The 12,583-nt window shown below is 44.2% G+C and overlaps 1 protein-coding gene across 1 annotated transcript in view; it reads left to right on the plus strand.

Annotated features, from left to right (window-relative positions):
• Positions 1–12,583, plus strand: part of LOC123991024 (utrophin-like) — a 172,398-nt gene that overhangs the window by 109,794 nt on the left and 50,021 nt on the right. The window contains 4 exon segments of the mRNA XM_046292145.1: positions 1,769–1,843; positions 3,703–3,904; positions 4,015–4,100; positions 5,552–5,709. Coding sequence (XP_046148101.1) covers positions 1,769–1,843; positions 3,703–3,904; positions 4,015–4,100; positions 5,552–5,709 — 521 coding nt within the window.

The raw sequence follows: 12,583 nt of genomic DNA on the forward strand, positions 1-12,583 counted from the left end.
CAATCCTAAATTAAATCTAGAATCGGCTTCCTATTTTGCAACAATGCGTCCTTCACTCATGCTGCCAATCGTACCCTCGTAAAACTGACTATCCTACTGATCCTTGACTTCGGCAATGTCATTTACAAAATAGCCTCCAACACTCTACTCAGCAAACGGGATGTAGTGCCATCAAAGCCCCATATACTACACACCACTGTTGTAACAATACAGAGGCGGATGCAAGATGCAAGCAATGATGGTTTAATGAATACAATTTACAGGCCGAGATTGGGAACCACGAAATCCCCACACAAACACGGATGAGCACGGAGACACAACCCCAGGGAAGTAACAACACAACCTCAGGGAGTAACAACGATCTGAGAGAGAGAGAGAGAGACAATCAGGCCGAGATTGGGAACCACGAGAGAGAGAGAGAGAGAGAGAGAGAGAGAGAGAGAGAGAGAGAGAGAGAGAGAGAGAGAGAGAGAGAGAGAGGGAGGCAGTGGATTCATGAACCGTGACAACTGTGACCTGTATGCTCTCGTTGGCTGGCCCTCGCTAAATATTTGTCACCAAACCCACTAGCTCCAGGTCATCTATAAGTCTTTGCTAGGTAAATCCTCACCTTATCTCAGCTCACTGGTCACCATTCACTGGTCACCATAGCAACACTCACCTATAGCACACGCTCCAGCAGGTATATTTCACTGGTCACCCCCTAAGCCAACACCTCCTTTGGCCACCTTTCCTTCCAGTTCTCTGTTGCCAATGATTGGAATGAATTGCAAAAAATCCCTGAATCTGGAGACTTAGATATTCCTCACTAACTTTAAGCATCAGCTGTCAGAGCAGCTTACCTATCACTGTACCTGTACACAGCCCATCTGTAAGTAGCACACCCAACAACCTCATGCTCATGTTTATTTTTTTGCTCTTTTGCACCCCAGTATCTCTACTTGCACATCATCATCTGCGCATCTTTCACTCCAGTGTTAATGCTAAATAGTAATTATTTCACCTCTATGGCCTATTTTGTTGCCTTACCTCCCTAACCTTACTACATTTGCACACACTGTACATAGCTTTTTCTATTGTGTTATTGACTATATCTGTTTATCCCATGTGTAACTCTGTGTCGTTGTTTTTGTCGCACTGCTTTGCTTTATCTTGGCCAGGTCGCAGTTGTAAATGAGAACTTGTTCTCAACTGGCCTACCTGGTTAAATAAAGGTGAAATAAATGAATATATAAATAATCACCAAAAATTCACTTTCACCTCACACACATTTTACACCATGGAGTAGCTCCAAAGTTCTCTCTCTCACACCTTTTCTTTCTCCCTCTCTCACTCGCCCTCTCTCTCACACATACACACATGCACACACACTCACATTCTCCCACTCACACTGACTGTAACATCCAAATACATGTAGTCATGCCATTGCGGTGGCGAGTGTGACTGTTCTTTAATGAGCAGGTGGATCAGTAATAAGCTGTGGGAACATTTCCTGAGGGCCAACACTCTACAAATAGGACTCCACTCCTCCAAGAGAGGACTCACTAACTAAATTACCATTAATTTCCAGCCATCCCTGTGTGACCACATATAAATTACACTACAGCACATTTTTTCAACAGGTTTTCAGTTTGACATAATTATTTCATGTCTCCCCGCCTTTCCAGTTATTTTATGCCCATGTGTCAGATCGCTATTATACATTCTGATGATGTATTTCCTCCCTCTGGTTTCTCTCTTTCTATCTTTCTCTCTCTCTCTTTTTTAGCCGACCTAAACAACGTGAGATTTTCCGCTTACAGAACAGCCATGAAAATCCGCAGGCTACAGAAAGCACTATGCTGTAAGTGTCCTTTTCTATACACTTACACACACCTCAGCTAAATGTCCTCAGGCTGTAGAGATTCCTGTGCCATCAGAATCTTCTCCCTCCTCACATCATAGTCCAGGTGCAAGGCATCAGATGCCTTAATGACCTGATCTACTGCCAAACCGTTTGGCTCTAGTCTGACATGGAGGGGCTAATTTTGAAGTATGTCCATCCCACTTTGCAGGTGTGTGCGTAGGTATGTGATTGAGTTTATGTGTGCCTGTGTGTGTGTGTACATCATTTTGTTTAGCTGAGAATCCACCTGTGCCCTTGTTTGTTTCATTCTAGAAGGGATCATATTGTCTTCTACAATAACCAGCTGGCTATAGCTATCATTGTGTTAGTTGTTCCCTGTTGGTGTGTGTCAGTGCAGAGATATGATCACCTGTTCCTCTGGGTACTGTCTGTACCTTGCTGATGGGACTGAGCCAGGCTCTCTACCATAATTACCCAGGTGTTTATGTTATTCAGAGCGCTCCAACTAATACCCCAAACTTCACGGCTTTACTTTCCTATTTCGCTGTCTGCTTTCTGTCGTGCTGTGGGTGGGTGAGGATGGGTAGGTGCTTGTCGTGCTGAGAGTAGGTGACAGAGTTTGGGTGTGTGTTCAGCGTCTTGTTGTTCTATGCATGGAGCAGTGTGTGTGTTAATGATTTTAGATGATTGAGGCGCTTTGGGTTCATCTCATATTGCATTCTAATACTTTGCCTCTATTTGCTTGTGATGATGAGATGAGATCTCCTAGTACAACTGATTGATTTGGACCAGAGGCGTTCCGATTCAATTTCACCCATTAGATTACAAGTAGAAGCCTGAAGCATAGACACAGGATATGTATTTATTAGTTATTACTCTGGCTTAATTTGAGCTCTGAAACATACAGTGAGTGAGAAAAGAAGGGAAGGAGAGTAAGAGAGAGGGGATGAGAGAGAGAGGGAACGAGTTGGTATATCTTCCTCAAACCCCTTCCCGATAGCAGGTGTTTTGTTTTTCCTCCATGGACCCCCACTGTGAGACATGTGTATTTGTCTCCCACACACTCAGACAGCAATTTTCCGCTGAGAAATCAACCGGAAAATGCGGTCACTACAACACCAAACTTTTTTCCAAATTAGCTCCATAATATCGACAGAAACATGGCAAACGTTGTTTAGAATCAATCCTCAAGGTGTTTTTCACATATCTATTCGATAATATATCCGTCGGGACAATTGGTTTCTCATAAGAAGCGATTGGAAAAATGGCTACCTCAGTACTTTACGCAAGATTTTCTGCGGGAGCCATCATGTGACCACTTGCTCAAGGTTGTCCCTTACGGCTATTCTTCACAAAAAGAAGACATCACAATGCTGTAGACACCTTGGGGAATACGTAGAAAGTGTAAGCTCATTCGTAGCCCATTCACAGCCATATAAGGAGTCATTGGCATGAAGCGGTTTCAAAAAATGCGGCACTTCCTGGTTGGATTTTTATCTGGGTTTCGCCTGTAACATCAGTTATGTTGCACTCACAGACAATATCTTAAAGCGGGAACGTTATTTTATCCAAAAATGTAAATACTGCCCCCTAGTCGTAAAAGGTTAAATGGCTAATTAGATTAACTCTGAGCCGTAGGCTGCAGAAGCTGTAACATAAATTGGTTGGCCTGCCACCCTGGTATCACACCAATGTCTACAGCCACCTCATATCCTGTCTACGGCCTTGTTGTGACATTCCAGCCATCTGTAATTTGCAGTGGCAGTTCCCACTGTTCTTCACCATTTTCTAATGCCCTTTAGTTGTAATTGAGTGGTCTTAGTAAACAACTTTGGGAAATCCCTCCCTCCATCCAGTGGACCTGTTGGACCTGAAGGTGGCCCAGAGCACCTTTGAACAACACAAGCTTACCCAGAATGCCCAGCTGCTGACAGTGCCTGATGTGATCAACTGTCTGACATCCATTTACGACGGGCTGGAGCAGCAGCACAAGGACCTCGTCAATGTTCCGCTTTGTGTCGACATGTGTCTCAACTGGCTGCTAAATGTCTATGACACGTACGTCGACACACACATTATTTTCATGTATTAAACACACACACGCCCCTTGTAGAATTTGTATTTATTTTATTTTACTTCTTGTGTATGTGTGTTCCCTCACTCTGTAGTGGACGCAGTGGGAAGATTCGTGTCCTGTCCATGAAGATAGGATTGCTCTCGCTCTCCAAAGGCCATCTGGAGGAGAAATACAAATGTAAGTACCAACCATCACACAAAACCTCTTTCACACACATAACACACCCAGAAACACTCAAACACACACAAAGTGAAGTCAACTTTATCACTCACTTTGACACACACGCACTGAGGTGAATTGAGAACAGCCCTGTGGTGAGCATTGCAGTGTTCTCCGTGCCAGTGTATCCCATAATGCCCTCTGCCAGGCTGTAATCCCAGCTCAGTTACCCAGGGTGACGAACGGCTGGACCCGTGGCAGAGGATGCCAGTGAATGGCCCGTCTAATTAGATGAGAGACCTCCCACTAGTATTATTTTTTTATTGCAGGGGGATTAGGGATATGGCCGGTGCACTGGGGGAGTGTGCTCTGTTGTTCACCCGTTTTTGTGTCCTCGTTTTGTCCTTCAGAGTGGAAATATTAAGTAAGCCTGGGGCTCATGTGATTTTGAGGTCGTTCACAATGATGTCCTACGTAGTGGCTATGAAGGCTTATGTATATCTCAAACACATGGCTGCTCATGAATAAGTATGTTCGGCTCAGGCCGTGCACTAACGAAGAAGAGCCATAATTACTTAACCTAATGCAAGCTGACATCAAGACTGGGTTTGTGCACATGCAGACATACACACACGGTATGGTAGAAGCGACATTCCACATTCCACATAATGAGAGTTTACATCAAGGCAGGGTCTCACACAGAGATCAAATACATGGCCAGGCAGAACAGATAGATAGAAGAGCCACATCTCTCCATCCTACTCTCTATCGCCTTTTATCTATCGTCTCTACTGTATTTCTCTCTCCAACGTTCTCGCTGTCTACTGCATCCCTGTATTTTCTTCTCTTCTCAGTAGCTCTCCATCTCTCGCTCTTCATCTCACTCTCCCTTCATCCCTCATCTCTCTCTCTCTCACTGTCTCTCTCTTTCTTTCTCTCTCCTTGTTTGTCCTATGTATGAGTAACAATGCAGACAGAGTTCTGACAAGAATCAACTGAGCTCTTGCTTTCAATTTGGTTTTGTTTTGTTTTACAACTTAAAGAAGAAAAAAACGTTAGGTGTGTACGTCTAGAACTCTGTCATCCCTTTTAACAACGGGCAGATGCCCCTTCCTCTCCGCTCAGGGCAGGGGTTGTTGGGAAATTGATTGCTCTCCTGTGATAGAGACAGCGGGAGGAAGGGAAAGGAAGAGAGCAAGGGGAGACAGAGGGAGAGAGCGAGAGAAAGACCGAGAGAAACACTTCTGACAGTGTTGCTCATCTCACCAGGACTCTTCTACTATACCTCCTCCTTCCGGAGCTCTTAGTGATGACTACCCACATGAAGCTATTAATACACACACTCACACAACACACTGACTCACACAACATGCTGATAAAAAGTGACAGTGGACTCTTGGATGAGAAACTGTATTTGTGTAGTCTCCTAGATCAAACACTTTCTTTCTTTCTTTCTTTCTTTCTTCCAGACCTGTTCAGTCAGGTGGCATCGTCAGGGGATAAGTGTGACCAGAGACAGCTGGGTTTGTTGCTCCATGACGCTATCCAGATACCACGGCAACTAGGAGAGGTCTCCGCGTTTGGAGGGAGCAACATCGAACCCAGTGTCCGGAGCTGCTTCCAACATGTATGTAAATGCGTACACACACCTGCATGTGCACACACACACGCACACAAGCATGCATGCGCACAGGCACTCAGAACACAAACACATTGCTCATGAAAGTACAAATATAAACGTTCACGTGGTTGGCCTGTCCTCTAATGTTTTACTGCGGCCACCCAAGCACTTTCCCTGTGTTTATGTCTGGCCACCACTCCTGTTTAATGACTTTTCCATCCCTTGGGTTCACATTTTCATTTTTTCTCTTTTCCCATGACTCATGTTTCGTCAGTCATAAACTCTTTGGCAGAATTAAATTAGTAAGCAATAAATATCCCAGATTTCGCTGCTCGGGCTCCCAAAATAGTGGGGGTAATGGAGCGCGGCTGACATTGGGAATGTCATACAGTGTAACAGGAGCCGCTACGGATCTGGAGATGTCTTTACTGTCTGTATGTTCTCCTATCGCCTCAACAGTCCCCCTCCTCTCATTCCTTATCTACCTACAATCTCTTTCCATTCTATCCCCCCATTACACCCTTGTCCCCTTTCCCCTTACACTATATTTGTCTTAATTAAGCTTTTATTGTTATGACTTTTTTATTCACATATTTACTTTCCTATTGTTGTTGCATTGTTGAGTGGTGAGCCTGCCAAGCATTTCCTTGCACTGTGTACTCCATGAATATCATGTGTACAGTGCATTCAGAAATTTTTCAGACACCTTGACTTTTTTCACAATTTGTTAGGTTATGGCCTTATTCTGAATTTTGATTAAATTATTTTTTTCCCCTCATCATACTACATAATGACAAAGCAAAAACTGGTTTAGACATTTTTGCAAATCTATACATTTTGCCAGTGATTACATTACAACTTTGCCAGTGATTACATGCCTCAAGTATTCTTGGGTATGACGCTACAAGCTTGGGGAGATTCTCCCATTCTTCTCTGCAGATCCTCTCAAGCTCTGTCAGGTTCAATGGGGAGTGTCGCTGCAAAGCTATTTTCAGGTCTCTCCAGAGATGTTTGATGGGGATCAAGTCTGGGCTCGGCCACTCAAGGACATTCAGAGACTTATCCTGAAGCCAATCCTGCGTTGCCTTGGCTGTGTGGTTAGGATTGTTGTCCTGTTGAACCTTCGCCCCAGTCTGAGGTCCTGAGAGCTCTGGAGCAGGTTTTCATCAAGGCTCTCTCTGTAGTTCGCTCCAATCATCTTTCCCTCAATCCTGACTATTCTTCCATTCCCTGCCGCTGAAAAACATCCCCACAGCATCATGCTGCCACTACCATGCTTCACCATAGGGAGGTGCCAGATTTCCTCCAGGAGTGACGCTTGGCATTCAGGCCCAAACGTTCAATCTTGGTTTAATCAGACCAGAGAATCATGTTTTTCAATGTCTGAGAGTCCTTTAGGTGCCTTTTGGCAAAGTCCAAGCGGGCTGTCATATTTCCTTTTACTGAGTAGTGGCTTCCCTCTGGCCACACTACCATAAAGGCCTGATTGGTGGAGTGCTGCAGAGATGTTTGCCCTTCTGGAAGGTTCTCCCATCTCTACAGACGAACTCTGGATCTCTCTGACCAAGGTCCTTCTCCCCCGATTGCTCAGTTTGGCCAGGTGGACAGCTCTTGGAAGAGCCTTGGTGGTCCCAAACTTCTTCCATTCATGAATGATGGAGGCCACTGTGTTCTTGGGGACCTTCAATCATGCAGAAATGTTTTGATACCCTTCCCCAGATCTATGCCTCGACACAATCCTGTCTCGGAGCTCTACAGACAATTCCTTTGACCTCATGGCTTGGTTTTTGCTCTGACATGCACTGTCAACTGTGGGACCTTACATTGACAGATAATGTCCAATTAATTTAATTTACCACAGACGGACTCCAATCAAGTTGTAAAAACATCAAGGATGATCAATGGAAACAGGATGCACCTGAGCTCAATTTCAAGTCTCATAGAAAAGGGGTCTGAATACTTATGTAAATAAGGTATTTCTGTTTTTTATTTTTATATATATGCAGAAGTTTTTAAAAAACTGTTTTTGCTTTGTCATTATGGGATATTGTGTATAGATTGATGGGGGAAAACACAATTTAATGAATTTTAGAATAAGGCTGTAACATAACAAAGGGAAGGGGTCTAAATACTTTCAGAAGGGTTGGGTTAAATGAGGAAGACACATTTCAGTTGAATGCATTCAGTTGTACAACTGACTAGGTATCACCCTTTCCCTTTGTATATGACAAATAAACATCTTGAACATCTTGAACACACATGCATGCACACCATCCTTCGCACCACCACCATTACAACGAGACGGTGTGATATTCACGGTACAATTCATAATGCATTAAAGTTCATGGTGAGAGTGACTGATGGCTCTGGCCTCTCTGCCCAGTAGCCTCTCTCTCTCTCTCTCTCTGTCTCGCTCTCTGTCTATGTGACCTCCCTGTATCAGCCAGTCAGCGAAGAGCCGCCACAGTGCAGTCACCCAATCCATTTGAATGGGGCTGTAATGAAGAGGTGGGGGCCCATAAATACGGCCTGTTCTACGGACCTTGACCTCCCATTTTCCTCTTTCGCCATCCCTCCTTCCCTACTTCCTTCGGGTAATTGATCTGTAAGTGCCGTAACTCTGCCCCTTGGATGACAGGAGGGACTCAGGGATGAGGGAGGGAGGGGGAAACAGACGAGAGAACGAGAAAACTGGGAGGAAAATTTAGGGAAGGGTCGGTGGTGTCTGCTTTCTGGCTCAATGCCTTGCAACTCCAGAACAGGTTCTCCATGTCTTTCTGTCTGTGTGTGATCTCAGAGCTGAATCACATATATCTGACATTTAGCCCCAACAGAGGCACTCAGCTAGAGGTCACTGTAAAAAAACAGAGATCACACACACAGGAAAAGGTTTTGAACTTTCAGCTCATTGACCAAAACCATGGTGATTCTCACTTTGTGGGTGAGTATCTTGTGACCTGCGGACAATTTCTTCCACGCGTCCCGAGAGTTCCCTCTTGGGAGACGCTGTATGGACACACCTGGTGCCGAAATTGATGACTTATGTTGCACAGCTGAGAGTCAAGTAGAGACGAATGGATCTGGTTCAGTCAGTCGTCCAGAAGAGCCCTCCCAGCTAGCTAGTTTAAGCTGGCAACAACTGCAGCATGGCGCTACTAAAAACTATAAAAGAAAGTGATGTTTATTTCAAATCAAATTACGTTTTATTGGTTAGCAGATGGTTAGCATGGTTACACATGGTTAGCAGATGTTATTTAGAGTGTAGTGAAATGCTTGTGGTTCTAGTTCTGACAGTGCAGCAATATCTAACATGCAGTGGCGTGCCGTGGGCCTGGGGGCTGGGCCTTCAGTGAGATCCTACACAGTCCCACCCGAATTAATCCACCTCTTATTACCATCATCATGATGCCATGGCTCTAGACACTATACATTTAGACAGAAATGCAGTATAAAACCAGGCATTGCGTCATCTTGAAATTTATATTTTTATTCATAGAATTGCAGGGGAAGAGTACAATACCTTTTCATTGTGCAGCTCCCATTGCCCTGCGCGCTTGTTCGTTGAGCTATAGATCCACTCGGGTGTCCCCAAAAGTTTTCAAAAGCACCTTTGCTTGTAAGTGCCCAGCCGTGTCTCATTGCTGCCTTGGTTAGACAACGTTTGCAAAGCCAGTGTGGCTCCAAACACCAAAGTTATCACTTGCAAATAATAGGCATTCCCAGCAGTACAGTTTGCAGTGCTTCTCGGAGCCTGTGAGCCATTGATAGCGCTCGTAGTTGGAACTTTGAAAGTGGCGAACGAACCCCTTTCCCGCCTGTGACAGGCTCTGTAGCGTCGGCATCGGGCGACCTCTCCTGACAATGTCTAACTTTTCTTGAAAAGTTTGTCTTATGGCGTTATAATTATATCCTCGACCAAATCGATATCTTCTCCTCCTTCCGCCATTGTGGGTTAAGAAAAACAGCTTAGTTAGTTGATCAAATTCAGTTTCCTAGTTCTGAGGTTTGCATATACCTGCCCATATAGGACCTGCCTCTCAATATTGGTAATCCAATCAAAAGACGTGCACGCACTACGCCTGCTAGATGGCTCCTGTGTAACACTGGAGCCTGCCAGCAGGTGTACAATAGCCAACTCTAAAGCTGATTGTTGACACTAAATTTTCATTTCCATTCACTTTAAAACCTCTTAGGGCTCGGGACTTTTTTTTCAACGTTTTGTTAAAAATGGCGCAGAATTTCAACGTCCTGCTACTCATGCCAGGAATATAGTACATGCATATGATTAGTATATGATTAGTATGTGTGGATAGAAAACACTCTGAAGTTTATAAAACTAGTTAAATCATGTCTGTGACTATAACAGAACATGTGGAGCATGCAAAAGCCCAAGGAAAACTGTTCACCCAAAAAAAAGAAAAATATCAATCCGCCAGTTGGCTCTATTGTCTATGGCAAGGGAAAATAGATAGCTCCCAGTTTACAAGTCCTACAGCTTCCACATGATGTCGCCAGTCTTGGCAATTGGCTTGAAGTTGATCCTTGGTCAAATGAAGAAGAGGCACTTCATGTCATCCGGTACACGACAGGATGTTTTGGAAGAGAGAATATCGACCATAATTTCAAGACGTGGAGCTATTGACTACACATCGCCCCGTGATCAATTTGATTGATTATTAACGTTTACTAATACCTAAAGTTGGATTACAAAAGTAGTTTGAAGTGTTTTGTCAAAGTTTATAGGCAACTTTGTTAATTAAAAAAAATGACGTTGCGTTTTGTAAAGCAGTTTTATCCTGGATCAGACGGGCTTCATAAATGGACATTTTGGGTATACATGGACATGATTTAATCAGAAAAAAGACCCAATTGTGATGTTTATGGGACATATAGGAGTGCCAACAAAGAAGCTCGTCAAAGGTAATGAATGTTTTATATTTTACTTCTGCGTTTTGTGTAGCGCCGGCTATGCTAATTATTTTGTTTACGTCCCCTTCAGGTATTTCGGGGTGTTGCATGCTATCAGATAATAGCTTCTCATGCTTTCGCCGAAAAGCATTTTAAAAATCTGACTTGTTGGCTAGATTCACAACGAGTGTAGCTTTAATTCAGTACCCTGCATGTGTGTTTTAATGAACGTTTGAGTTTTAACGAGAGCTATTAGCATTTGGCGTTGCGCATTTGCATTTCCTGTTGGCTAAGTGAGACGTAGATGTCTCACCTTGCCCTAAGCGCCCGCACTGTTGAATCTGAAGGCCTGAGGGCAGATTTTAGACCCCTGGCAACACATGATGGCTGAATATGATTGGATAAAAGATCTAACATAAAGACCAGCCCTCCAAATCTCAACCTTGGGCTGGAAGCAGTGCAACCAAGAGGAAAGCTATGAAATGAAGAGTATAACTCTTACTGTGGGGAATAATTTAATACATATTTGTGGGAAAATATATTTACAAAAAAAGATATATTCTGATGATGTTTAGGCCAGCAGAGAAGGACTTGCTGGCCCTGACGGCCCACCACTACTAACATGTAATCTAACAATTCCAAACAACTACCTAATACCCACAAATCTAAGTAAAGGAATGGAATAAGAAAATATACATATAAAGATATGGTTGAGCAATGACAGAGAGGCATAGGCAAGATGCAATAGATGGTATAAAATACATTGTATGTATATGAGATGAGTAATACAAGATAGTGGTGTGGGGGCTGTGCTTTGGCAAAGTGGGTGGGGTTATAACCTTCCTGTTTGGCCCTGTCTGGGGGTGTCCTCGGATGGGGCCACAGTGTCTCCTGACCCCTCCTGTCTCAGCCTCCAGTATTTATGCTGCAGTAGTTTATGTGTCGGGGGGCTAGGGTCAGTTTGTTATATCTGGAGTACTTCTCCTGTCCTATTCGGTGAATCTAAGTGTGCGTTCTCTAATTCTCTCCTTCTCTCTTTCTTTCTCTCTCTCGGAGGACCTGAGCCCTAGGACCATGCCCCAGGACTACCTGACATGATGACTCCTTGCTGTCCCCAGTCCACCTGGTTGTGCTGCTGCTCCAGTTTCAACTGTTCTGCCTTATTATTATTCGACCATGCTGGTCATTTATGAACATTTGAACATCTTGGCCATGTTCTGTTATAATCTCCACCCGGCACAGCCAGAAGAGGACTGGGCACCCCACATATGATTTCTCTAATTTTCTCTTTTTTTCTCTTTCTCGGAGGACCTGAGCCCTTGGACCATGCCCCAGGACTACCTGACATGATGACTCCTTGCTGTCCCCAGTCCACCTGGCCGTGCTACTGCTCCAGTTTCAACTGTTCTGCCTTATTATTATTCGACCATGCTGGTCATTTATGAACATTTGAACATCTTGGCCATGTTCTGTTATAATCTCCACCCGGCACAGCCAGAAGAGGCTGGCCACCCCACATAGCCTGGTTCCTCTCTAGGTTTCTTCCTAGTTTTTCCTAGCCACCGTGCTTCTACACCTGCATTGCTTGCTGTTTGGGGTTTTATGCTGGGTTTCTGTACAGCACTTTGAGATATCAGCTGATGTACGAAGGGCTATATAAATAAATTTGAGTTGATGTAAACATTATTAATGTGGCATTATTAAAGTGACTAGTGATACCTTTATTAAATGGGCAATGATTTCAAGTCTGTATGTAGGCAGCAGACTCTCGGTGTTAGTGATGGATGATTAACAGTCTGATGGCCTTGAGATTGAAGCTTTTTTTCAGTCTCTCGGTCCCAGCTTTGATGCACCTGTACTGACCTCACCTTCTGGATGGTAGCGGGGGAAACAGGCAGTGGCTCGGGTCTTTGGCCTTCCTGTGACATCGGGTGCTGTAGGTGTTCTGGAGGGCAGGAAGTTTGCCGCCGTT

This window comes from Oncorhynchus gorbuscha, linkage group LG12 (assembly GCF_021184085.1).
Source record: "Oncorhynchus gorbuscha isolate QuinsamMale2020 ecotype Even-year linkage group LG12, OgorEven_v1.0, whole genome shotgun sequence".
NCBI lineage: Eukaryota > Metazoa > Chordata > Actinopteri > Salmoniformes > Salmonidae > Oncorhynchus > Oncorhynchus gorbuscha.